Source organism: Halichoeres trimaculatus, unplaced genomic scaffold, assembly GCF_033239565.1.
Source record: "Halichoeres trimaculatus isolate MK-OKI-2021-1 unplaced genomic scaffold, fHalTri1.1 fHalTri1_scaffold_3, whole genome shotgun sequence".
NCBI classification, from domain to species: Eukaryota; Metazoa; Chordata; class Actinopteri; order Labriformes; family Labridae; genus Halichoeres; species Halichoeres trimaculatus.
This window is the reverse complement of record NW_027437181.1, coordinates 27,123,628-27,150,999: the sequence shown is the minus strand read 5'-3', so window position 1 is coordinate 27,150,999 and position 27,372 is coordinate 27,123,628. Positions and strand designations below refer to the sequence as shown.

Below are 27,372 nucleotides of genomic sequence, written 5' to 3'. Positions count from 1 at the left end.
TTGTTCAGAAAATCATCCCTCACAATCAAACTCAATCACTCTCAGGAAAAAGTTCATCAGATTAAATAGCTCTTGATGCTCAATTAAAATAAGACATTAAAAGAAACTGCTTCTGATATTTCATATACCTGCATTCTTCAAGCCCAGAGGGGGGCCTTTACTTGAAGATAAAGACAGGTGGAGGTGGTGAAAAATCAGTGATGCCCAAAATAACTGTGATAGACACTGTTCCTCTTGATGGAAAAACCTCTCAAACAGCTCCGTCTCTCTGATTCAAGTGGCTGAACTCCTGATAACTGTTATCCAGACCAAATGATGCATCAATACGGTGCCTTTGAATCCTGCGCAGTCTTATAGGGGCAGTTTCACACTATAGGACATTTTTTTTATCATGTTGAGACAACCATGTATAAATTCATGCCTATTTTTACAGCATTAATGTATTTTTGAGTCTTAAACTGATTGATTTGAGGAAACATTTTACTTACCACACTGTATGTTGTGCTTAATGTATGAGGGTGTAACAAAAACATCAGGTGTCAAACTAAAGCAGATGTTAAGGTCAATGTTTCAGCAACTGTCCGACATATTTATGGGGTATCATACAGATGACACCCACAGCCTGCCTTGATTTGCTCTCTTGCAAACACAAGTAACTATCCACTCTGTGCGGCCTCTTGGTCATTCGTCACCACTAGGGGGCAAAGTAAAATATTTTGGTCCATATGTAATCCACGATGTGTTGTCTGCTTCATTGCTATGCAAGTCTAAAGACACTGCAAACATCATTGTTCAGAAAGAAGAGCTGTGATTGTTTAAGAATGAGTCAGAGTAATGTGAGAGAGTCTCTCTGCGTTTGGTTATGGTTTTTGTCTCAGCCTGTCAAGGTTCTATTTCATACAATGACCCACTCAATGTACAGTATCCAGGCAATGGCCTAGCCAAGAAAATAGTCTCTCATACTCGATGGCTGGTCGTGCCCCTTTTCTGTTGACATTTCCTTCTCACTCAGCCAGTCCTACGACACTGCCAAAGCCCATACTCTATGTTTGCCAAAGTTCTTGTTTTTGCCACTTTGTCAACAGGCAGATCCTAAATCAATAAATCTGCCAGAATCCTCTTTCTTCACATATTGATTTGACATGATTAGTTTGATCTGGTTCCTTGTCACTGGTGCTACTCTTGCATTACAGAATGATCTGCACTGTTTGGATGTTTTGCCCTTTTAGACTCAAGTATTTGACACAGCCAGGTGATTGGTAACACAGCCAGATGAATTGATAATGAATTGTTCTGGGTGGGATATCTCAAGAAGGATATCATATGCTAAAAGTAAAATATCAGCTCTGTCTTAGATTAGAGAAAATTGAGCTTTTCTCAGAGGCTTGCTGGAGGCTGATCTTTAATTTTGTTAATGTAAAAATTACTCGTAAATTAGAGGCATGACGTCAGCTTTTGGCTTATGCTCTGAGAGCACTATTTAAGTCTATTTTTAGCCAAAACCTCTCTTGGAAGTGAATTTATAAGCCAATGATAGTAAGCCAATGATAGTAAGAACTTGTTGGATACGGTCTCAGGTGAGGAAGTGCCAATAATTCCTGGATAAAAAGAAGTGCAAGGCGTAGGGATAAATCTGTGGTTTGGCAGACGAATCAATCGAGTTTTATATCTCGTACATCAATCTTTTCCTCAAAAAGAGAAGAAGAAAAAAATAACTCAGCGAAAAACCACACTGTCTTCAGCTTTCTTAAGCTCGTAAACCTCCCAAACATCAATCAATACATCCCTCCATCCTGCTCACGTGCGCTCCCAGGTGTGGTGACGCCGACAACGCGGAAGTGTGTTGTAAACAGCAGCGCAGGGAGCCGCTGGAGCCAGCTGTCCTCTGTCAGACACGATGGCCAACGACGGAGATATCAGATACTGCCACAGATTCTCCTACTTTGTCCTCAAATTCACGCTGTTCGCTTATGCCATCATCTGGTGGGTGAGTACGTCTCAAGTATTGCTTGTTAGAGAAGAGCGCGCGCTTACAAGAAGCTCCGTCTGTCTCGAGGGGGGTTGGCAGGGTGTGTTTCAACTGTGGAGTTTCAGTTTGGATCCTTTTCAAGAAAGTAATCATCCAGTCATGTGGAAGAAACTCAGAAACATCAACTCAAGTTGGTCTTTTTTCGCCACAGCTATTGGATATTTGAAATCCATGTTTTGTTTTGTTTTTTGGCGACAGGTGTTGTACCTGTGGCATGGTATTTTCTGCAGACTTTGATAGGTCTGTGGTACTACGATGTGACCACACCCTCCCTGTCTACCTTTACCCCACTCCTACCTGGAATATCTATGCAAGGTAAACAGAGAAACGTAGCTGAAGGAGGAAAGAAAGACAGGCATCAAAGAGGAACAGTGTCAGGCTTTTTTTTTCATCTAACGAGCTGTTTGTGCGTCATTTATTGCGTCCTTCTGTGGTCAGTTTCATCCACGTTGTCAGTCATGTGTGGTCACTGCATTAGACACAGCAACATGTCTTTAGACAGCTCTGAATGCTCAGAATGACACAGTTGGTCCAGTAAATTGTATTGTACTGTAAAGTTAAAGACAAATGTGTATATTGTCTGCGTGCCAGAATTAAGTGAGGAAAGAGTGGTCAGTGCATTTCTCAATTATCTATTAAATGTATACAGAGCCTTACCCAATTTAGTATTTCGTTGTGGAGTATGATTTGTTCCTTTATTTTAAGGCTTATACCATTCCTGATTGGTTGGTTAACAGTCTCAAAGTCAAGCCTGGGAGTATTAAGGAGACACCATGTGCTGAAAATGCAACATTATACTATTTTAATACAACTTTATTCAGACGTTTTAACAGTAATATTTACTTATATTCTAATACTTGTATGTTTATTTTTAGAAAGGATGGATCTGAAGAAGTAATTTAGCTGTCAGTAAAACACTAGCAAGGAAGAATCCCTCAGGGTACGCAGGTCATGTAAGTTGCTGATCAAGAGATAAGTGGTTAAATGACGACAGTTTATTAGTTCACCACAACACAGCAGACAGACATTAACAGCGCTTCAGGTTTACATTTTGATGATAAGCTGTGTAATAAAACATTATTTAGCTTATTTCATAGTTATAAACCAGAGAAATGAACAACTGATACAAAATATTGATCACACTCCAGCCTAGTTGTATTAATGTTAGCTGGCTTCCTATTTTAAACGATAAAAAACCCTTTTAAGTCACAGTAAATGGGGTAATTCTATTTGCATTTTAAACTGTTGCTTCATGAATTTAAAAGTCTGTTGACATTTTCCTTTTTACTCAACTTGTCTTGCACACAGCCAAAGCTTGTACTGACATCTGCTTTGTTTGCTTTGTGAAGCCTCCATAATTTGTGCAATATTCATTCAGCTCTTTATGTCTTCACAGTTTCCCTTCATCTTTTCTTTGCCAGTGACTAGTCAACCATTGAATCTAAAAGTGTGTGTGCGTTCGTCCATTCCTATACATTATAAAGAGCTATTAAATCCAAATTGTTGATGGAATCAAACCTTTTTGTCAGAGTGTCAAGGAAGCAGAGATGAACTTCTTTTTGTGGATAAATTTGATTTGATGTGCAGGATCAGGATGCAGAACGCCTGTGATGTGGGGTTTAACCAATGAAAATCAAGCATTAAACACAACCAGGTAAAAATATGGCAGATTTTTTTCATGGCCGGTATTTTGATTTTTATTAAATTGTTGTGGTTTGACTATACAAGATTGAAATACCACAAAAGTTAAAATACAGCTGCATCTGTTGATCTTTTAAAGGCATTACCTTAAAGTCATCATACGTATTTCAGCAGACGTTTTCAAAAAGAACTTTGACTCCCAGGAAACAAGATACTCTGATGGCTTTCATTATCTCTGCTTTTTGTGCAACAAAGCCAAACTCTGCAGCTGCTTTTTCACAGACAGCGTGACAGATTGAACATTTGTGCAGACAGATGGCTGATTGACACAACACATACTTAACAATCAATTATTTGTTTCGTCTGACAGACATTTGTAAAGTGTTTATTCATAGCGATAGCAGGAGGGAGCAAGATGGTGAGGCAAAGAGCCATGGAGGAGTCATTAAAGTGTTTAAAAATGCAGAATGAAAGCTTCCTCCACAAGGGAGGTGAAACAGATTAAGATGTTATATCTTGATGTTATATATGTGTTGATTCAGTCATGCCAAAGAGACATTTCTCCATAGACACACACTGTCACTGAAGAACATGGTTTCTCTCAGGGTCAGAGACATAGGACAGCTGAGTTCACACTGTGGTATCCTACAGGAAATGTTGACAGCAGCCAAGGTTCACACAGCGCTGGGCGGTTTGTCTGGTGGAGTATTCAATGCAGACAGGTGTGGGCGTGATTAAAGGTTATAAATTGTTGGCTGCGTGTTATAATTAGCTGTATTTTCCCTGTTTACTATAATCAGGGATACAAACAAGGGCTGACCTTAGATGGCCGTGTTTTCTTTATTGCCCAAGTTCAGATGTCAGTGCTGTTGAGAAGTCAAACCTGACAAAGTCAAAATTGACCTTTTTGCATCTGTAAGAAAACCACCCACAAGAACATAATTATTCTTTAATATCTCTTTAATATCTATACCTAATACATTTTTCTGCTGGATTGAAAAAGTGAAAACCTGCTCTCACGCTGATCCAGTGTCCTGAGTATCAGAAGAGAACAGCTGCTCGAGCAGCAAACAGCCAAGTGGAATAGCATGTGTTGGCAGAACAATGTACAGTTGTTGAACATTTGTTTTTTCCTGTTCAGCAGGAAATGATGTGAGTCATTCAAAGACAGTGACCTCGTCCGTTTTTCTGCTGAATGATTAATACATTTTACGTACGGGAACTGAAACCAAAACGAAGCATAAAAAGGATCCCGAAATAATGACTCCTGAGAAAATACTCCTGAGTGATCCTGGTGTTTCTTGTGCCAACTCAAAGTGAAACAGGGATATGATTAGAGGCTAAGAGCAATTTCTCATTGATAAACATCAAGAAAGATGTTTCCTCCTCCGTCTAATTCTTTTAAACCAAATCACTGTAATTACTTTGCTCTGTGCAGAGAACCTCATTGAATGAGAACCCAACTCCAAGCTGATTGATCCCATGGCTTGGTTTCACTTCGGTCTGCTGTCTGAGTTTCTGTGAGAATCGACCCTGTGAAGGCTGACTGAGCACAAATGACTTAACCTGAGCTCATACAGACACAAACTAGGACACAAACACAACACTTCCTTTTTAGTCACAAGTCTTTGTCTTTTTAACTCACGAGCTGTTGTTAATGCTCTGTATTTTGGGGCTGTGTGTGGTGCCAATTTAAAAAACAGATATTGTGTTGGAGGTACATGATTTTTAGATGTAGTTCTTTACTTTCCACATTAACTAGTATCATACTATTACCTTACCCCAGTCTGAGACCTGTACCTAGGTTTTGTTATGACCAGTGAATCAAAATCTTGCAACACTCTTTACGAGGATCATTTCTGTGTAAGGCAATATTTGGACACCAAAATAAAATAAATGGATAAATAACTTTAAACTGGGTGTTTTTGCTCCACAGTCTGTCTCCGGCTTGCTTAAGTGCTTCTTGAGAAACAAGCTGACTGTTTATGCAACCTAAGATGCATGCTCCCATGTTCCACATGTTGTTCTGTTTCTTTTTTTATATTGCATCACAGGATTTATGGTCGAAGTTGCAACCATTTTGGTCAAGTATGCTCTTGGACTACAATTTCATAGAGATTTTTTTGTCAGTTTCAGAATTTTTCTTGGGCTCTTAAATACTATGATGTAGACATCACCAGTGTTACCAAGTTAAAAGATCTTTTTTAGCCCCAATGACCGCTCTTGTTTCAGCAGGAGTAAACCCCTGTTACACATCTCCTTACTGGCACTGAAAACAAGTTACTGTTGTGTTTGTTGTGAGATCTGTGTAACATTTGTAGCTTGTGGCACTCCACAGTTTATTGTGTGACTCATGTCTAACCAGTTCACTATTAAATATGACAGTGGGCCAAATTCAGAGCAGATCTGAAGTGAAGCCTTTTGCTGTGACATCTTGCAATTCTTCTAACTCGCATTCAGATGCATTCTTGTGGAGTTCAGTCAGGGACACCTCAGAAAAAGAATAGGTTTTATTTGGATCTCAGTGGCTGCAGATTTACTCATATTCCATCGTTGAGGTCACTGGGTCAAAAAAATTGAATCAAAGTACCAGAACAGGGACGATATGCTATTCTCATGATTTGATTCTATCACGATTCTTCAATATTTACGATTTTTTGGTTGGCATTTTTAACACCAAACCATGGGAAAAAATTAAATGATGATGATGATGATGTGTCTACAGACTAAATCAGGTGCCATATTTTCCCATAAAATGCACATCACATGATTTAGAGAGACACATTTCACCCTCTGCTGGATAAAATTTGTTACTTTTTTTCCAATCCACTTTAAAAACAAGTACTGAAATGAAGAATTTGAATTTGAAAAGAAAAAAATCAATTTTTTGACAAAGAATCCCAATTTTGATATTGTCAAACAAAAAATCACGATGTATCACATTTCGATTTCTTCTCCCACCCCTACGAGAACTTTCTTCTGATGTTTTCAAATTATCACATGGAAGTTTCTCACATTCCTCAAAAAGCAATTGTTTTGTTTTAATTTGCCTCCTGCTTTGGTTGAACTTAGTTAGCACGTTACCTGATTGTGTTAGTTGTCTTGTATTGGAACGTTTGCTTTGCAGACATTACGAGTTGTTGAAGTTTTTTGCCAAATTTGCTGTTGGCTTCCTCTGTGCCATCCTGGCTTTGCCGAGCAAAATGCAAAAGTTAAGTAGAGACCAAGGTTATAATAGTTTTGGATTTGTCATTATAGTTTAGTATGAGTTAGTTTTGACATTTTTTTCCATTACAGATAAGTTTTAATTAGTTTTATAGCAGGCATTCTAGTTTTTATTTAGTTTTGATTTTTGCAACAAGGCTTAGTTTTAGTTTAGTTTTAGTTTAGTTTTTTCTTACCTTATTAACCAGGTGCAGGATTTAAAAAGGTCAAAGTAAATATTTTGTAATGCTGTTGATTTTCAAGCCCAACACAGTGCTCACTGCTCAGTCAATGCTGATACTGAACTGTTGGCTGCTGCCTTAAACACAAGAAAATAATATAAACTTAATATAAAAAAATATAAACATAAATTATATAAAACAATATGATATGAGCTTTAATAATTAGAAACTTGGACTTTGTAACAAAAGGCAGACTCAAATACAGTTAAAGTCAGACTCACATGCAATTAAAATTTTACAGATGCTCTAATTCATTGCTCCACTCCGTTTCAGTTAGTTTTGTGAACACAAGATACAGTTTTAGTTTACTTACTATGTTTTTTTTTCTAGTTTTTATTAGTTTGAGTTAACTGCAATGTATTTAAAATTTTAGTTTTGTTTTAGCTAACTATTATAACCTTGGTAGAGACTGGCACGACAAAGTCTTCATAATGCCTTGTTGGAGAGCAGAGATAACCTGTGATGCTCCTCATTCTTGTCTGTTGTCTCTGTTTCCTCCCAAAGTCATGTATCTTTGATAACTCATACAGTGCAATACATGCAGACTTGATTTGCTGCTTTGAAATTTAATAATGGCCAATCCTTGTGGATGTAACGCGGTCATGCTCCTCTTTAGAGTGCATTGATATATGATCAGCTGATGACTGATTCAGGGAGGAAAAACTCAGCTAATTTAGTTAATTAATGAGAAAACATTCAAAGCTCTGTTCCCATCTGCTGAAGCTTGGTTTGAGCTTCGGCGCAGCACTGTTTCACTCTCAGCAGCTTGTCCAGCACATTAATAGGACTCTGGAGTTGTGTGTAATGGGTTATGTAATACCATTTATCCCTGACCTAGGACCCTGAAATTGTCACTAAGCTATCTGTGGCCAAGTGCAATAAAACACAGCATGGCTCTGCCTGTGCTGCTTTATTACCACAGCTACATTAGTGATTTTCTTTGCAAGAACCATTGTCAAGATTGTCATGGCTCATTATGGAGACACCTAAAGTTCCCCATATTGTCATTAAACCCCTCTGAGTGCAGTGGACAAGTGAGCAGAGAGACACACAGCACAGGCAGAGGCTCGCCTGTGGAGAAATCCTGGTGGATCATAAACAGTGTTTGAACCTACTCTTCCTTTTCCTCTTCCTCTCCGACAAAGTCTGTCTTCATTTGGACAGGCTGAAGAAAGATGAGGGCAGCAAGCAGTTACCAGCATCACACATCAAAGGATGAGGTGTTTACATTGGCAACATGCTGTGGTTTGTGTGTGTGTGAATGCGTTGAATTAAAATACATATTTGTGAGTTTGTGAGATCCAGACAAACCTAAATTCACATTGAATAAATTTCCTTTCCTTTCTTTTGCTATTGAATCTACTGGTTAAGAAAACATACTCACCATCTGTTACTGAGTTCTTGCAGTGCAGATTTGTGTCCAGTGCCAATTAGAAAAGGTCATTATTAGCACACTAAGACTTTTAAGACTTATGGACTACAAAGTGTTCACTTCAGCTGTAGACTGCAATCACACAAATAATTCTTTCTCCAACTTGTCTGCTTGTTTCCATCCTATTTGTAGCATTGTCTGTGCTCAGAGAGCTCAGCAATTACCGTGGAGTGTAGAGTGCTATCATAACTTGTATTAGAAAAAGCCTTGGCAGTAAAAATAAAACCTGAGTGGTAACGAACCACAGCTCTCAGACAAAGAAAGTGTTTTTAGCTCTGGAGTGTTTGGAGCCCAGACTGATCTTCTGTTTCAGCAGCCTTCAGATGAAGATTTGTTACTGTTCAGGTAAGACAGGTTACAAGTAAACAGACTCACTCTAACCTCCCTGGATGCATAAAGGATCAAAAAGTCGCTGTAAATAGATCGTCCTTCGTCTGCCCGATCATATCACAAGATTTGCACACATGCCATCTGGCTGGAATACATCTGAGTCAGAGGCTTTTTTTAATTTTAGATTTGCATGGACGTCATTGTAAAGACTAATTTGGTCCATTTGCTAAGTTAACAGGAAAACCTTTGAGTTAATGGAGTTTCATTATTCTATGCACTTTTCAGCCTGGAGGCCTCTTTCAGGATCAAAATGGGGTTGTCACACAGTATTAATACTGCCAGCTTTAACTATGACTCAAGTTTATGACTACAGTCCTGTTAATGAATCACTTTAGAAGGACTGAATGAAAGATCCACACATTGTAGATGCTTCAGGATCACTGTGTGTTACAACGGACAGTTTTGCTGCTGGTGGATGGGTCTTTTATCATCCATCAGAGGGCGTTTTTTGGGGGTAAATAGTTGAAATAAAACAGCAGGCTGCCTGGTAGGGATTGACATTTCAAGCCAAAATTTTATTCTGTAGTCACCGACCCCACAAACAGAGTATCAATCAATAAGAGACTAGAACCCAGATTTAATGCAACATGCTTTGATGTATGTTTGTTGAGAAGCATAAAATCACAGTAATTTAGGTCTTTAAGTCTGTTTACTGTTGGTCCATCGCTCTGGCAGTTTGAAAGGTGGAGAAGAGATAATAGAAACTCGCATGGCAACACTTTACTGTGAATGCTGCAGATGAAGACATTAAAACTACTAACTCTGTCCACTTAATAATCCATTTGTGTGGTAGTAGCACTAACAGCACTGGTATGAGGTGCTGCTAGTAACCAGCAGCTTCTTTCTTGACATTTATGCATCTGTTTTTTATGACAGAGCAGCGTACAGTTTAATTTTTTTATGGTAAAATCTCAGAACGACACCTGTGTTTCCATCCACAGTTTTCTTTTTTAGCTATTTAAAGCAATTCGTTATGTTATGCAATGTGAGCAAGAAGCAATTTTATTGGTTGGTATTACAACCTACTTTTAACAAGTTAACAATCATATAAGCATTTTTAAAATCATTTCCCATTCCTACTGTCTGACAGAGGTAGGAATTACCAGATGACTGCGGCTATCATCAATTCAAAGAAACAATATCTGACTAACTGTGGAATACAAAGTACCCCCCTCCAAAAGGCAGAGAGACAAATTTGTGTATTTTACAAAGACTGTTTACAGAGTGGACAGCGTGGCTCCACCATTTATCATTGTATGGTTTTAAAGCCAAAATACCCCCATCACAGGCACAGCCATTGAAGCAGTTGTGCAGCCAGAGTCTGCGCAGTAGAGACAATGAGGGATTCTGGGAGAATCTGAGTGGAGCCAGGTGACAAATGTAACAATATTTTTTTTATTTCGAGAGTTTAATCACTTCTTGACTCTACCTCCCAACATATTTTACAGTCCCAGAAAAAAGAAAAACGAGAACGGCAGCTGTCAGTCATTGTTAAACATGACATAAAACCTTGTTTCTAACCTCTTATAGCTACTAAAAAATGAAACTTAAAAAAAAAAAAACTTGAATACAAGACAGCCAAATAATATCTTCAAATCACCACAACAATCGGGCGTGAGAAACATTTCTACGAAGTGTATTAATATTGTAAGTTTGGCCACAGCCCATCTGGAATGACTGGAGAGCTGGAATTTTTTTTACCTATACTGCATCCAGCCACCAGGGGGAGCAGTTTTTGTGGCAGCCTCACTTTGATCTGAGCAAGATGACGTCCATTTTGTTTACAGTCTGTTGTATTTTATTACTGCACATTGGCTTCGTTTCACTGATATGATATAGGTTTTGTTCTGTCAAGTGAATTTACAGGTGTAAAATTAAAACACAGTACTTAAAGAATAAAAGAAGAAGATTCACATCTCAGGTCTCATTACATGTTAGACTATCTGATATATATTCTGCTTCCTTTTCTTTCTCACCCTCTCTCTGGATGTTAATGATATATTGCTGATTGTATTTGAGGGAACAGTATTAGGACAATTATCATGAAGTTTATTGTCCATTTTTGACAAAAGTTAAAAAAGGTAAAATAAATTAAAAAAAAAAAAACCTTCTGCCATGTGAGCAGGGGTTTAAGTCTGGTGCATGAAGCCTGCTTGTAGCTCATAAGAGTGCATATTCCACTCATCACTAATAAAATGGGTAGTAATTATGCATTGTCTTTAAGGCTTGTAAAATCCACTGATTGCAGGGAAATGTAATGCTTTGCATATTGGAGTATGTCTTCTGCCTTTCCTCCTCATTTCTGTCTGGGCATAAAGAGCTGAAAGAGCTTGTTCTTAGTTTTCTCCTTTTCGGTTTTTAAAGTTGCCAGCGCTCGTCTAAACTTCTGTTCCATGCTGTCCTGTCCTACTGTCTTCATCTTTTGCTATTTTGCAGCAGACAGGCTCCTCTTCGGCCAATCAATCAACTACATTCTATGTCAGCGATGTCAAACTGTCAGCCTAGTAACAGACAGCAGAAGGATACAGACACTGATCTAAGAGTTAGCTTCTTTGAGACCCTATGCAGATGCAGCTGTGATGTATGTTAATGTGACACTGTAACTGTTGCATGGGTTAAGGGCACAAACACTGAGCCTTCAAATAAATGTTGACTGTCAAATTAAGCTCTTGTGTCAATTAGTGTTTCCTCTGTTGGTGGGCTAGGTGTGAAACAATTATTAGATCCTCCAGATGCTCTTAATTGAAAATATTAATTATAATCTAACTACACTGACCTTTTGAGAAAGGAAATTAACAATGATAATTTCCCTGTAAACAAGCCTTGATGTGATATGTTCTTGGGAATTGGGATCAATATTGAGGAGCTGTGAGATGTTTTGCAGTGACTGTATGTCCACATGGTGACATTTTCTCTCATATAGAAAGATAATAAAGCAGACTTCTGTAACAACCCATTGACAAACTGGCTTCAAACTTTAGGAGTCTGGCTGTGTTTGTGACCAGGAAATATTTTATGTGAAAATTCAGTACAGTTTCATAACAAATATTTGAGTTGTGCTTTTGTATTTTTCTGAAAAGTTCAGTCCTCAGAGACACTACCTTGTTTTCTCAGATAATGAAAATGAAGCAAACAGATGATAATATGTGACTAGCAGCTTCCACTCTAGTTTTGTTAATATTATCAGTCATTTATAGGAAATAAGATGTCTTTTAACTCTGAACCAGTTGTGTCTTAAGTCATCAGACTGATTATTTGCTGGTGACCTTTAATTTTGTATGTTTCTAATCTGAAGCATGGAGAATAGAAAAAAATCACTTATCTTACTGTCTGGATCGTGACTATCCTGTCTAGAAGAGACTGCTGGGGTGTGTGTTTGCTGATTGTCCCTGGTAGATCACTGTTCCCAAAGTGAAGCCAATTAAAGGAGTCTGTTATTAAAATGAATAACTCTGAGTTATCAACTGCTGCTGTCCACTCCAGTCTGGCAAAGATAGAGAATATAATTAGACTCTAATGAGACTGTGTGGTTTTGAGAGCAGAAGTTTCACACCACAGAGATCCCTACAGGCAGGGCATTGCTGAGGGAGCTCAGTCTGTTAAGGTCAGATTTGGTCCATGGAGAATTTAGCTGTGATTAAAAAAAAAAAAACTACATCTGAAAACAAGTTTCTCTTTGGAAAATGACAGAGATAAGTTGAGCAGAACAATTTCTGAACACTTTTTAAAAAATGACTTCGAATGAAATTCAAAGGTTTAAGACACAAAAACACCTTCTTGTGCAGATGGGGCATAAACAGTACTCCAGTTTGAACTTATAGACTGTTTTCCAAACCACCTACTACACTAGCAGTGCCGACTATTTTGCCTGAAATTCAGTCTGTAGTAGGTAGTATGCAAAAGCTTGCAAAATTTACGGTATACTACAAATCCCTGGATGTCCTACTGATCCAGGAAAATTTCTCAGTATGCAACTGACCAGTCTACCTGGCATACTGTTTCCCATAATGCAATCTATGCAGTTGAAAGAAGCAGGGCAGGATTCAGCTTGGGAGAGTTTAGGAGACTGCACATGGATATTCCTTGATGCTTCTCATGTCATGTTGTGGCTGTATTCTCTCTGCTAAGCCTGGTGGCAGGGCATGAAGGAGTGACACAGGAATCTAATGTGTTTGGGCTACATGACCAACATGACAGACATCTAAAGAACAAAAAAAATACCTGTATTAGCTGGTTACCATTGAGCATTAAAAATTCAAGTTTCTGGTTTTGTTCCACAAACTGGTTCAAAGGCTGGCTCTCTGAGGCTTATGCTGATGTACAGCTGTGCTTCAAGGTAAAAGTTATAATTTGCATGCTTATTTGCCTACAGTTACAATGCAAACATGGAGAAATTTTAAATGTTCAGTTTGGAGCACTTCTAGTACGGACATTACCTGTCTTAAACAAAAACAAACGAACACACATGGCTAAAAACAGTCATTTATAAATAATATGAGTGTCTTTAAATAAAATAAAGACACTGTTACACAGTCTGCAGTTTGAATGTTCCCATGATTAACTATAAACATGACCTGAATTATTTGCAACAGAATTTTGGACAGAAAAGAAAGATTTTTTTACACTAATACTCCAATAAGTACATGCTGATAAAGCCATAAGATAAAAATGTGTTGTATCTATTTTATTGCTTCACTAAAAGTCACTAATCAGAGGACAGGACAGTGAATAAAGCAGGAATAGGGTGAGAGTGGGGAGTGACTTGCACTTGAATTGGATTAAAACTCAGGCCAACAGTATGGCTGTATGTCATGGCTGTATGGCCTAGCTCACCGCTAGGCCATACAGTCAATTTGTTTAGGATGTTTATTTTCTTATTTTTCTGGCGCTCAGCCATAATCAAAGTTATCTCAGGACAGTGTACGAAAAGAAAAATGAGCCTTTGGCAACATCTATCAACAGTGGCAAGGAGAAACTTTATTTAAAGAGGCAGAAACCCTTTTAATCATGGTAAACATCTACCCACTGTGACTGGATGGGCTGAGAAAGTGTGATAGAGGATGATACATAACTTCATTATTAGATTCTGCTTTGCTATTCTAATGGATTAAGTGATTTAAGATTACTTAGTTTGATCACAGTCTGTCTGTGTGTATTCTTCAAACATGACTTGTTGCCAGTTGTGCCTGGATGACTGAAGAACCTGTTGTCCCTTGAGTGACATTGTCTTCTTTTAATATTTGAGATTGTAATTGCTGAAGTTGTAATAACATTAATTACATAAACCTCAAGTTGATGACTAACCCACTGTTTTTCTTTTGCTCCCAGCTGATAGGAGGCTTCATCCTGGGCATCGGCATCTACGCTGAGGTGGAGAGACAGCGCTACAAGACTCTGGAGGGAGTGTTCTTAGCCCCAGCCGTAGTCCTCATCGTTTTAGGAATTGTCATGTTTATAGTTTCATTCATTGGGGTCTTGGCTTCACTACGAGATAATCTAACCCTGCTGAAAGTGGTGAGTAATGTGCCAAGAGCCATATAATTCACCTTTTTTTAAAAAATGTAACACAAAGTGATTGCTCTGATGCCTGGTAGCTGACTTTCAATATCTCATTAAACTTTGTTATGAATAATGAGCCACTTTACAAACAGTGTTAGCTTTCACTCTTTATTTTCTAATTATCTCAGTATCTATGATGATTGACTGTGTTAATATTTGTGTTTTTGTAACAAGAAATCTTCTTTTCTAACACTGTAATGAAAAAAATGAAAGATAACTCACGGATACTGTGTACACAGCACTTCTGTTATTGTTTTTGTTGTATAATGAATGCACCAATCAAATACTCAAACAGGTATTTACTCAAATAGATAAATCTGTTTTATGGCTAGTTTATTGGCATATCTATTAATTTGTTTGGATCAAAGAAGCAGTGAGATACCACCCTCATATTCAGGGTGTTGAGCTCTAGGTGTAATATGTTTGCATCATAACGGGACCTCTCCTAACTTGAAAAGGTTTTTCATTGGAGAATAACTGTACAAGAGTTGCTTTTCTGGTATTTTTCATCATATACTTCCCTCAAGAAAAAAAACAGGTGAAGAAATATTCACACTCACAGTTTAACTAATGCAGAACCAAACGTCTGCAGTTTTAGCTAGTTGTATGTTCACATGATCTTGAGCAAAGCACATGGCCGCCTGAGGAATGTCTCTATGTGTGATATACAGTTAATACAGCATATTCAGGAGAGTGGAATGCATACAGACATTATTCATGCATTCTATGTGCGGACATGTGAAGACAGTATTCATCCTGACAGTAAAGGTCACCTCACTGGCAGTAATGACTTCAAACTCAGAAACAGTACTCTAAAGATAAATGTGTAATAATTCATTGATTATCATATGAGAATAAAAAGGCTTTTCCTCTCTTTTCTGCTCACAGTTCATGTACACCCTGGCTGTGGGTCTAATCTTGGAGCTGCTTGGAGGAATTTTGGCCCTCGTATTTCGCAACCAGGTGAGCAATAAGCAGGTGGACGGGTAAAGCTGTCTGAAGTGGAGTGTTGCCTCTTTTAGCAGCGGGAAAGCAGATTGTAATCAAAGCTTTAAGCTGGAGTCAACTGAGCGAGACACACATATCATCAGTTTGTGTATCTTCTAAATGTATAAACAAGTTTGGAATAATGTCAGCAAGAAGAATAAATTAAGTGCTAACTGCATGACATGACACTTAAAAAATAGCGCAACAAGAGTCAGAGTGTAATTAAAGACTATTAATGTCATTCTGATTGTCATCAAAATCGACTGTCTCCAAATGTCGTATTGTAATGATGAACAAAGCTTGGCAAGTTAATGTGTTGATGAAGTATGCTCATTAAATGCAGACCTCAAATGCACCAGACTGAAATTACATGAGATTCTCCGTCTAATCAACCCGTTTTTATGTGAAAGTCTTGCAGATGAAATGTTCTTGCTTCTTCGACCCGTCTAGCTACATTCTCCCCCTCTTTGTCACCTCTAATGACTCCCCTCTGATACCTCTCATCCTGTCTCAGCGTCTCATGTTGTCTTGCTTGAAATCTCTGTCTTCAGTTCCTAATCTAATTCCCTTTCCTCCAATTAAATCCTGTGTTATTTCTGTGCACCCGAACAGCATGAATCTGTGTTTTTAAATCAGACTTCACTGGACGAGCCTTTTCCCAGGGCAGTTATCATGATGAGCAACTCTTTGCAAGGGACAAAATGAAGGAAAGAATGAGAAGTAGCAGAGGGAGTGAAGAATGATTACCTGACAGGTCTCGTTGTTGTCACCTGAAGTTTTTCCATTACTGACTGTGTTTCCTATTCCAGGTTTTTTTAATCCAGTTTTTCTCATTTACATGAAGACTGTTGAGCACCTGAGGTTGCATGAGGCGTTGAGGTGCCCAGCCTTTGAGTGTAGCCTCTGTGATGTCACCTGATGATTTCTGGATAAATGTCTCGAAACTCAAAGTTTGTGGGAGCTATGGTGGAAGTCTTATGGCCCAAATACACCAGGGGCATCTCTGGTCCAGCTACTCTCCATCCTGGCACCAGTCAATGCGTCAACTTGCACTGGATAAGATGTGCTGCCGTCTGGCTGCATCCCTGCTCTGGCAGGTCGCAGCAGATACACAGGTTTCCTAATTTTGCTGGCTGCTGGAACTGTGATACATCAATTTACCAAAAGCAGATCAAGCGGGACGGGAGGTTGGGCACAGACACCACCTAAATATGCCCAGTAGGGGTGTGCCATATCTTACCGTCTACCATAATACGGGTATAATTATTTTTAGGATATAAATTTGTCATTTCACATGTTTACAGTGCAGAAACCCAATGACGTGTGACGCTCCCTGCTGTGTACAAAACAGTAATGTCCAAGAGCGAAAGTAGCACAGCAGCAACAATTTAGTCCTCACATGAGGATTTAGTGGCTAAAAGAGGAGCTACATCAGTGATGTGGAGGTGGTTTGGCTGACCAAAGATTAGACATGCAGCAAAACACATTTAATGCAAGATGTGCACAACTATTACTGCGAAGGGTGTAAACACGTTCCACCACCTAAAGCTGAAACACACAACCGAATACAACCAGGTATGGAGACACGTGAGGAGGACATGAAAGCTATATCAGTATCGGTGGATTTTTTTTGCCTTCACTAAGGACATGTGTTCGAGCCGAAGGTCTAAACCCGATATCAGCCTTACCCCTACCTCACACATACAGCGTGAGCGCCGCGCAGTTCCATGGATTTTGGGCACAAGCCAGTTCATACTGGATGCGTCTCTGGAGCGCAGCACAGCGCAGCTATGGGCAGTGCAGTGCAGGGCAGCGCCCATAGCAGCTGGATACCCAAGATTGTAAGATCACAGGAGTATCACATGTTCCTGCAGGAATCCCACCCATGACAACGTACTTTAATGGTAATTAATTAGCATGTTAAGCTCATCTGGCCCTCCCCAAGCTTCAGCACCTTCAGTCCCTCTCCTTTCTGTTGGTGTCCTAATAGAAAGAATGTGTTGTATTGTATAGATTAGAATTATGAAGTTTTTCACCTGCAAGATTAACTTTTCCTCCTACAAAACGTCAGATTTCCTCTGGACCTGACCCACTTACGATGTTTACATTTCAAGCTTGTGTAGTAGTAGTAAATGATTGGAAAAGCGACTTCCATACGGTGTGTGTGCGATAAAAATGCTGTTATTCAGAAGCAGCAACCACTTATAAGAAGTCGTTGGCTTTTTTTCCCTCCATATCGTCATTACTATCCCAAATTTCTTTAAAATATCGTTATACCATTTTGGAGCTATATAACCCACCCCTAACGCCCAGTGACTTTCAAAATAATACAAATTGTGTTGAAACCAGATAGTATTTAGCTTGAATACACCAACAAACTGACATTATGAACTGAGCCAGCCCAGGAGTCAACAGGTTTGAGGTCTTACAGCACAACATGATTAAAGAGAGGCTCATCAGTATAGGTAGCCTTTTAGCCTCCTAAAAACAGCTTCAACCCAATCATCCTTTAGTCAAATGAGCCAATTATACAAATTTATGTATAACTCTTACCTTGGTATGATCTTCACGGGTGTGCTATAAAAATGTAAAACCCTCTGTGGTGTGTATGAATAAATGAATAAGCTACACACCCAAAAGACATTTTTGCACCATGCTGTTGAGCATGTTTGTTTCTGCTTTAAAATGAGCATTTTAACATTGGAGCCAATGAGGGAACCTTTTGCTTTGTTTATTTATCACACAGACCTCACCCAGAATAAAACCCACCACAGATGTTTTTATTTAAGAGGCAAAATGACGGATTGCTGCTTCTGTTGTCATGGTTTATGGTAATGGAGGGATATGCATATCATTATGATAGCCCATCAATGAAATATGTATAACATCAGTTTTCATTTATTAATATCTCACAGAGGCTCTTTGGGGAGTCCAGCTTTGATGGTCTCTCTCTCCTCCCTGATAAAATCTTAATGCTAATATCTGATTGTTGGATAAATTATTGCCCTTACATTTCAAGGCATGAAAGGAAGCTTTAATTTAAACTAATTAAAGAGGCGGCTTCTAATATGTTCAAGCATTATTCGAATGTCGGCTCATTTACATTGAGATTAAAAAGTGACTGATACATGCATGCAGAGATGTGTTCATATTAATCCATATAAGTGGATTTTTATAAAAGATGCATTTGTCTTCAGCATTTCACTTCTATGACCACCATGTTTAATTGGATAAGGCCTTATAGAGTTTTCTAATAAAAGTTAAGTGTAGTTTGTGTGAGAGGGGAGCACATCAGTGGACTCACAGTCTGCACCTGCTCATTGTGATGTAGTTTAATGTGGTTTAATGTGGTTTGTAATGGCTCTGGAGAGTCAATGTGAAGACATCATATGGAGGAAGGAGAAAGAAAAGAAAGACTCAGACTCTTCAATCTTGATTATTCTTGTAGGGGCAAAAGTCTAAACCTTTTATTACTTTTGATAAAAAGAGATGAACTACAGAATAGAATAAAGAGATCAGAGACCTGAAACTCCCGCTTCATATGAAGAGTAAAGGGCGCTCTGAAGCACAGACCTCCACCAGTTGTTCAGTGTTCTGTCATGTAGAAGCACAATCACATTACATGTGTATATGTTTATTCTCCACATAGAGGTTAATTCTCAGAGCTATGAGTGTACCGTCTCCGTTGTATCTCTCATAAAATAAATTTTGGTTCACAGTTTGGAAAAATATCATCTTTGTGAAAACTACTTGTGAGGAACTTGTGTTTCTTGGTGGCAACTTTAGAAATTGTCTTATTTCTTTGCTAATTTTGTCTTTTGTACATAAAAGTGATGTTTTCTAATAAAAAATATCATGCTGCTCTAGAAAGACAGAGAAAAACAAAAGCTCTTTCAGTGTGTTGGTGCAGGTTTATTAAGCCTGAAGCAGACACAGTGGTCAGGCACAAAAAACAGTTGGCACTGTCAGAATAATCAGTTTGTCTGTGGTAGTTTGATTTGCTTTTGTAGCTCATAAAGAAGTATAAATGTCAGCTGTGACAAAAACCTAATATGAGCTTTAAACTATAAAACTCTTGATTTTATTTTACCAGTTGGAGCATCTTTTACTTTAGATGGAGCTCTTTTTAAGGTTGGACACTTGTGCTACACACTGGTCAGATGGTCTTTCTTTCTTTCTTTCTTTCTTTCTTTCTTTCTTTCTTTCTTTCTTTCTTTCTTTCTTTCTTTCTTTCTTTCTTTATTAATGAAATGGCACACATATAGGTGTCTGAAATACGACCTTTGATTTTAAACTTTACAGTTAGTTTACAGTTAGTTCTTCAACATCAGCCAGTTCTTTATTTGTGTGGTAAAAACTTTCACTTCTGTCATTGCCTTAAATTCATGGTAACACCTTCCACAGTTTTATTTCTTTCTCTAAGACGGTTGTTTGAAGAAATGCTGTTTTTCCTTTCACTGCCAGACGGTTTCCACTTGCTGTCCCTCTTGTTCTGAGTTGTGTGCTTTGTTTATTCACCAGTTGACAGACTTTTTCTGGTGTAAAGGATCATCAGTAATACCTAAAAGACATCAATATCTCCCTGATCTTTCTTATTAGCAGACTGAAAACAGGACCTCTGGGCAATGAGACTTATGAATCACCATCAGTGGTCTGGGTAGACTTGGTGATTAATTCCCTTAATAACAACATTTAAATCATGATTACCATGAATATGGTTAGATATCTCAGCTGCATATCATAATTTGCCAAATGGATTGAATATCAGACCTCATGTGACCCTGATGCTCCAGATTGTGGCTGACAGATGTGAGCCATCAAGCTGTCACATTTGACTATTCCAGTTCAGTGGATTGGTCACCTTGACTCACTAGAAACTCACTTCATCTCAGCTTCATCTCTTACATGTTGACTTTTTGTCAGCTGGGTGATGGAAGCAAAACAAATGTGGTCACATGACCTCCATTACCACTCTAACAACTGTTCCTTTTGTGTGCGTACAGACGGTGGACTTATTCAACAGAAACATCCGACGAGGTATCAAAAACTACTACGATGACTTGGACTTCAAAAACATCATGGACTTTGTACAAGTGAAGGTAAGGTCATGTCACCCCCATGTTTGTCATTTTAAACATCATTGTTTACAAATAATATGATGACAATGCCTGTGTTAAACATGCTCTGCTTCGATGCAGGGCAAAAAAACCCTCTTTTTATCATGACAAGACGAAGTCAGGGTTTGATTTAGAGAGCTGGCATCAACAGTAAGCTGTAAGTTGCATCCAACTTAATCAAAAGCTGTGCAGAGCCATCGCTGTGCACCTGCTCCCAGAATCCATCATGCTGCCACACACAGCCGCGAGCTGAAGATCTCATTACTAACTTCTAGCCAGCACATGGGGAACAGTGTCTGTGAGCAGCAGACTGATCAGGCATTGAAATTAAGACGCAGCAGAAAACTCCGCTGATGAACTATTGAGGCGTTTGCAGAGGGACAGGGGGACGGGGGACTGTGGAGCAGGACTGTTTTTTGTTTTTTGATCACATTTTGGATGCTTGAAGGCTCCAAAGTACAATAATTAATGTGAATTAAGAAGGCAGTAATGGGGAGGCTCTGCAGATGGAGCACAGTTCCCGTCATTAAGGGGCTTGTTGGTTTTTTGATGTGTTATATCACAAGCTCCATTCATGTCCGTTTCTTTGGCGTCCTTTGTTAATACTGGCATATGTTATCCACAAAGTAGGAAATGCGGTGATAGTTTTAGTATCACTGGTTTTCTTTTTAGACCCCTGTTACAAAAGTCACTCTGAAGTTCTCCTGATGAGATATTTCCTCTTTATGAAATCAGCTCTTGTTGTTATATACATAATGATGTATCATATAGTAGTTAAAGGCGCCTCTCAGCTCTTAAAGCTTGTGCCAGCTTCGCTGTCTATCAAATAACTTCACTGTTAACAGCTACTTGACCTACTACAGCTTCTCTGTGGCAAAAGCTTCACTTAGTCAAAGCAAACACAGAAATCAGCTGGGGCCAGTTGATCAAATAATTTAATCCAGATCAAAATCATCCCATTTCTTGCTATCCAGGATCAGATTATCCGTCTCAGTTTTTATGCTGGTTTTTCAAAGCAACATTGGATTGGATCACTAAGATCCGGATACACAGTTTTCAAGATTACCAAATCCGGATTACCAGTGCTTTAAATGAGACAACATATCATAATGTGGGCTACCAGCTCTGTGAAGAACAGCAGGAAGAAGAGCCAACATGGGGTCATTGTAGGTGTTTTATTTTGAGAAAAAACATAAAATGACATAAACATCCACTTCCATTTTAAATTCTTTTATGACCCCTCATCTGAGCCACAACAGGTGAATAACGAATATACATTAAAATAATACAAAATGGATATTTTGAGAACGTCTGAAATGTAAAAAAAAAGAGGCTTAATGTTCAATAGTTTGCAAAATAAATAAAGGTTGGGGTTGTGAAGGAGAGTCCTGCATTTTTAATCTCTGCTTTTAGAAGGTGGATCTGAAGTATTTCTTTGGTTTGCTGCAGTTTGGTCAGCTTGATTTGTTCCTCTGCCAGGAGTGTCTGTGCTTCTACTCTTTCAGTTTCTCTTTGTTTTTACTTCACTATACTGAAAAGCTTCATTGGTAGCCTAAGTTAACTTTATCTGCTTCATCACTGTAATGGTTCAACAAGTCAAGTGCAAAATATAAATATAAGAATCAACACTAAATTGTAAAAAATTGTTGTATTATTTGACCAATTTTGAAGTTTTATTACATTTTCTTGCTGACATCCACCTCTAAATCCTACCTCCCCTGTTGCGATCAGGAAAATCCTGTATTCCTGGATCAAAGTGATCCAGATCTTACAGAAAAGTTTTGAACAACACAAACTGAAGGTTTGATCCAGATTAAAACTAGGATTGGATTACATGATCCAACCTGATTTTGAAATCCTTCTTTCCCTTTTGAACAACCCATTTTCAGTACTTAAACCAGTCCGATAACCAAATCTAATTGGATTACCTTTGACTAGCTGGCCCCTGGTGAACATTGCACAGCTACTGGAGCTACCCTTGTTCAACTAACTGCACATACTCACAGTATGGACTAAAGCAAAGATTTAAAAAAATATACTGTAGTAATTGGTAATTATCTATTAATTATTAATAACATGACATAATTCTTGTTCACACTACCTCGTCTGTCTGTGGTTTTCATTTTGACCCCACAGTGAAAGCATCACAAATTGTCCACCAAATAAACCAAACCTTTTTCCAGAAAAACCTCCAAAGACCTGTTGTACAAAACCTAAATGACAGCAGCATTTAGCAGAAAACACATTTCTGTTGTGATTTAAAAAAAGGCCAAAACACAGTGAACATGAGTCCATAACAGATTTCCCCAAACAAGACGACAGTCATGTGATAACTGCTGATTTTTCTCTGTCCCAAGAGTCCAAAAAGCTGATGGTGGAAGATTTAGGCCTTCATCACTGTCTTATTTGAGCCAAACACATTTTCATTTAAGATTTTTTTTTTATCTGGAGTCTCAGAAAAGGACAGTTTGTTTTGACAGCAGGTGTCCTAATGTTTAACCTGTAATGTGTCAGCTCTAAAAACAACAAACAGTTCAGCCGAGTGAAGCTCCTACTGTAAATTTCTCCTGTCATGGAAAGGAGCTGCTAGATGGCCCACATGTTGGCTATAAGAGAGATTTAAGTGTTTTCATGGCCAAAAGGAAAAAAGGGGGATTGGAGCTGTATTCTCACCTAAATGGACTTTGTGGATTTATGTGTGTGTGTGAGCACAATAGCCTGAATGAGCCTGAATGAGCCTGAATGAGCCATGGTCATGTGTCTGAGCCAATGATGCCTCAGTCTGCCACTGCAGAAACGGTGAATTCCTTTGTGGTGTGTTGGCTGGTGGCTGCATGCTGATTCGGAGTGTGTGTGTGTGTGTGTGTGTGTGTGTGTGTGTGTGTGTGTGTGTGTGTGTGTGTGTGTGTCCATGTGTGTGTGTCCATGTGTGTGTGTCCATGTGTTGTCAATGTGCAGTGTCAATCCTTTTAGTGAAGTATTTTTATTGTCCTATGATTGTTCTTACACTAAATTGCTGTTAGTTATTGGAATACAAGTCGTAAACATGTTCAGTTTGTAAAATCCTACCATAAAACTATTTTTAAATAACACTTCAAATGAAATCTAAGTCCAGTTCTTCTTGTTGTTTTAGCTACTTAAACCATAAAACCAAAATAGCAGGTCACTGATGTGAATTGATCAGGCACACAATGTTACCTGCTTCATGCTTGTCTGATAATGGTCACTTATTAAATTAACAAAGCACAGTTAAACACAATTCAGGTAACAGAGCAGAGCAAAAAGTCACATCCTGTAAGTAAGCACAGGTTAACCAGCTTGGTTTGCAGTGCATGGCTAACAGTAGCAGAGCTAGCACCACCAGCAATCTGTCCTCCAGATTACTCTTCACATGCCTGAGCTCGTTACACATTGTTCAGATCAAGTTTAACCAGATACAGCCTACATATAACTTTGTCTTCATGTTCTAGATCAAAATACTGCAAAACCACACCATGTTAAAAAATACTGTCAGTAGTGCTTACACAATATTAGAATTTTTTTTTTAATTTTAAAATGTTTTCAATTTTTTTTTATTCATAGCAAATTTTTGAAATATTCATTTTTTCTAAAACTTTTGTAAATTTATAACATTTTAAATTATTTTTGAAATTTATTTAAAATGTATTTAAAAAAAACCATGAAGTCTTATATACTCTAGCGTAAGTTCCAAAAAAAAAAATACTGGTAGAGATAATTATTCAGACTAGATTTAAACTGTTAATAATTTTATAAACTTTACAGTCCCGCTTGTAAAAATAAAGTAGATTTGGGGTGCCAGATGACTTTAATCCAGAGGAAAAATGGCTCCTATCAAAGTAAAGGTTGCAGACCCTTGGTCTAAAGCATAGACTAGGGCAGAGGTGGGGCCAGACAGTTGTGCACCCCATATACTGAGGATAAAGCAACAGCAGTGGTTTGACTCTCAGCCTCAGCCCTTTGCCTTGCGTTGTCTTTGTGTCAGCTGTCTATTAACAGAAAAGCAAAAATACCAGAAAAATAAAGATTGGTGAAGTTTGGTATCATCCACTTTAGATGGTAAATCAAAACAGCAAATGATAAATAAAAACCTGCCCATGTCTGTTCAAAAGCACCTTCACGCATCACAATTTAAGTTGTGTGAAGTTAATTTTTTGTAAAAATAGAGCAGCACATCTTTGAATCAGAGTTTTTTTCAATCTGTCACCAAAGGTAAAAAAAAAAACATCTCAATTCCTCTTTCTCTTTTTTTGTTGTTCAGCCACACATCTGTCTGATGTACATGATTATTGTATTTTCCCTACAGGTTGTGGATTGATCAGTGTTCCTGACTTCTCCATGTGTCTTTCAGTGCATTTTTTAATTGTATCATTGATCTAAATGAAGGATTTCACTCAGCTGGTGCTCACCAGAGAACACTGACTTTGACACTGTTTTCAAGAGGAGGGGACCTGCTAATAAATGGACTTAAGGTAGAAAAAAGATTAAGGTTTGAACACTTTAGGGTCATTGAAGGTTTTTTATTGCCAGTCAACTTTTTCTCCTGCATTTCTCTGGTGATAAAAAGGTCAGAGAAACAAAAAACAGTTACTTAGAGTCTCACTCAGGTTTTTTTAGGGTGATTAAAATATAAAAATTCAATCAGCCCTTAATGCCTCAAAATGCTGAAATCTACCTCCTCTCACACATCACATAATTGTACAATAAACCAAATAAGACACTTAAGAGATCAAGTTTTGTTCATTCTTTGTTTCAGACTGACGAGGAGACCCACCCTCTCACAGAGAGATCATCACTTGAGTCAATCTGATCACAAATACAAATCACTATCACCCATAAATTTTCAATTTGACCAGCAACTTTACTTCATGCAGGAATTGCACGTCCTCTATTACATCCTACTGCAGTGCTCTTTGTTCTGGCAGTGAAATGATGTTACTCTAAATTGTTTAACATTAGCAACAACAGGAAATGAGAAAAATCTCATACAGGGATCACAACACAAATGAATGAACAAGCGGCAGGTTATTTCATTTCCTCCGTTAACTTCATTCCACGCTGACCTCTATCTCTACGCCATTCTTCTAATGGAAATGTGACATTTACACTAGAAATGGCTTCCCAAGTCTTTTACACGAGACAAGCTGCTGAGGGACTTTTTATGCTTATGTTAACACTGCATGGTTAATGAAAAAAAAGTAATCGTAGTGTTTGCTTTTCTGTCATCAGAGGAAATTTAGACAACTTTGCGCACTCATAAAAGCAGCACTACTCAATCCCCAGCCCGGTGTCAGCACTCCGCATGGTCACAAAAATTTCATCAGGATTTTGGGGCTCATCAGGCGATGGAGAAGCACAACAGGACACAACAAAGCCATTCAGTCAGCTGTACAGCGGCTTCATTTCCTCTGAGCGGGGTGGTCGTTTGACACAGAGGCGATCATACATATTTATAAGTTCATTCTGGATTCATCACAAAGCCATTAAGGTGAGGCAAGGAAAAAACTTTTTTCTTTTCCTTTTTTTACAGCACATTTAAATAGAAGTTCACTTGAAGTGCTTCACATTAAAATGGATACAGCAATAACTCCAGTGGGCATGAAGAAATATGATAAATAATATATATAAAAAGTAATAACGGCCAGTAGAAAAACACCAAAACACATAAATAAACCAAACACATTTTACATATGCGGTTTGCAGATTGAGTTTTTCTGGGAGAGATTTAGAAACCGTCATTGACTTCTCTGACAAATGCGGTTGTCTTTTTTTTTTTTTGCTTTAATGAGTTACAAACTCCACTGACATCATGGAAGTATCAGTTACATAAGTTTCTAAGTGTTTTTTAGACAAACAGAGGTAAGTGATGAAAAAGGCAAAGAAAAAACAACCTTTTATCAATGTTTCCATTAAAACGGAGTCTTGAAGTGAGGTGTTTGTGAGCGCTGAGAACAAGCTCTTATCTATTTGTAAAGAAAGAATGTGTGTGTGCTACTGAGCCATCTTAATTAGCAGCATATAATGAATGAAATACACAACAGCATTATGGATAAAACAGCACACTTTTTACAGCTACACTTTAAACATTTTACATATTAAATCAAACCTACTGGGAGTATTGGACCAGAGGAAAAGGTCAGACATGAATAAACTAACTGTTAAGTGCTGTTATTAAAGTTGTTTGAAATTCATAGTCATCACCTCTGAACAGATCAGTCACTCCCTCGGTCTGTTATCGGCACTTGGCTTCATCAGCTACAGCTGGAGGAACCAGTATTGATCCATTTAGTCTATAAAGTGTGTCCATCCATCAGAAGGAGCCGGCTTAACTTTGCAGGATCAGTCCATCATTATGTTGTACTAAAGATTGCTTGTTGTGGTAGCTGTGGATCTTTAGTGGTCCCTCCCTCAGAAACATCCCTTTCATCCAACACTGCATCACTGAGAAGGAGTTATTCTTGTTTTGTGAATTAGTACGCTGTCTACGTTTTGTGTGCATAGTTTTTGCTTTTCTGAAATTGAACATTGATCTGTCAGCAGAAAATCTTTGACAACTGAAATTTGTAAGATATATCGAAAACTTAGACCAGCTTAACTGTGCGTTCACACCAAAAGAGGCAAAAGAGGCAAGCACGCCCGAGAAGAGGACAGCGGCCAAGGGGGCAAAATATATTTTTGCCCCCTTGGCCGCTCGTCACGTGACTGACGCCAAAGTAAAATCATTTAAAGGAGCCACACAGCGGACTTCTTCAC

At 38.3% G+C, this 27,372-nt stretch overlaps 1 protein-coding gene across 1 annotated transcript in view; it reads left to right on the top strand.

Annotated features, from left to right (window-relative positions):
• The first annotated feature begins 1,802 nt into the window (after positions 1 to 1,802).
• Positions 1,803 to 27,372, top strand: part of tspan15 (tetraspanin 15) — a 46,220-nt gene continuing 20,650 nt past the window's right edge. The window contains exons 1-4 of the mRNA XM_074665610.1: positions 1,803 to 1,987; positions 14,267 to 14,452; positions 15,386 to 15,460; positions 20,488 to 20,583. Of these exons, the coding sequence (XP_074521711.1) occupies positions 1,898 to 1,987; positions 14,267 to 14,452; positions 15,386 to 15,460; positions 20,488 to 20,583 (447 nt within the window). The 5' untranslated portion in view covers positions 1,803 to 1,897. The remainder of the gene's footprint in view (positions 1,988 to 14,266; positions 14,453 to 15,385; positions 15,461 to 20,487; positions 20,584 to 27,372) is intronic.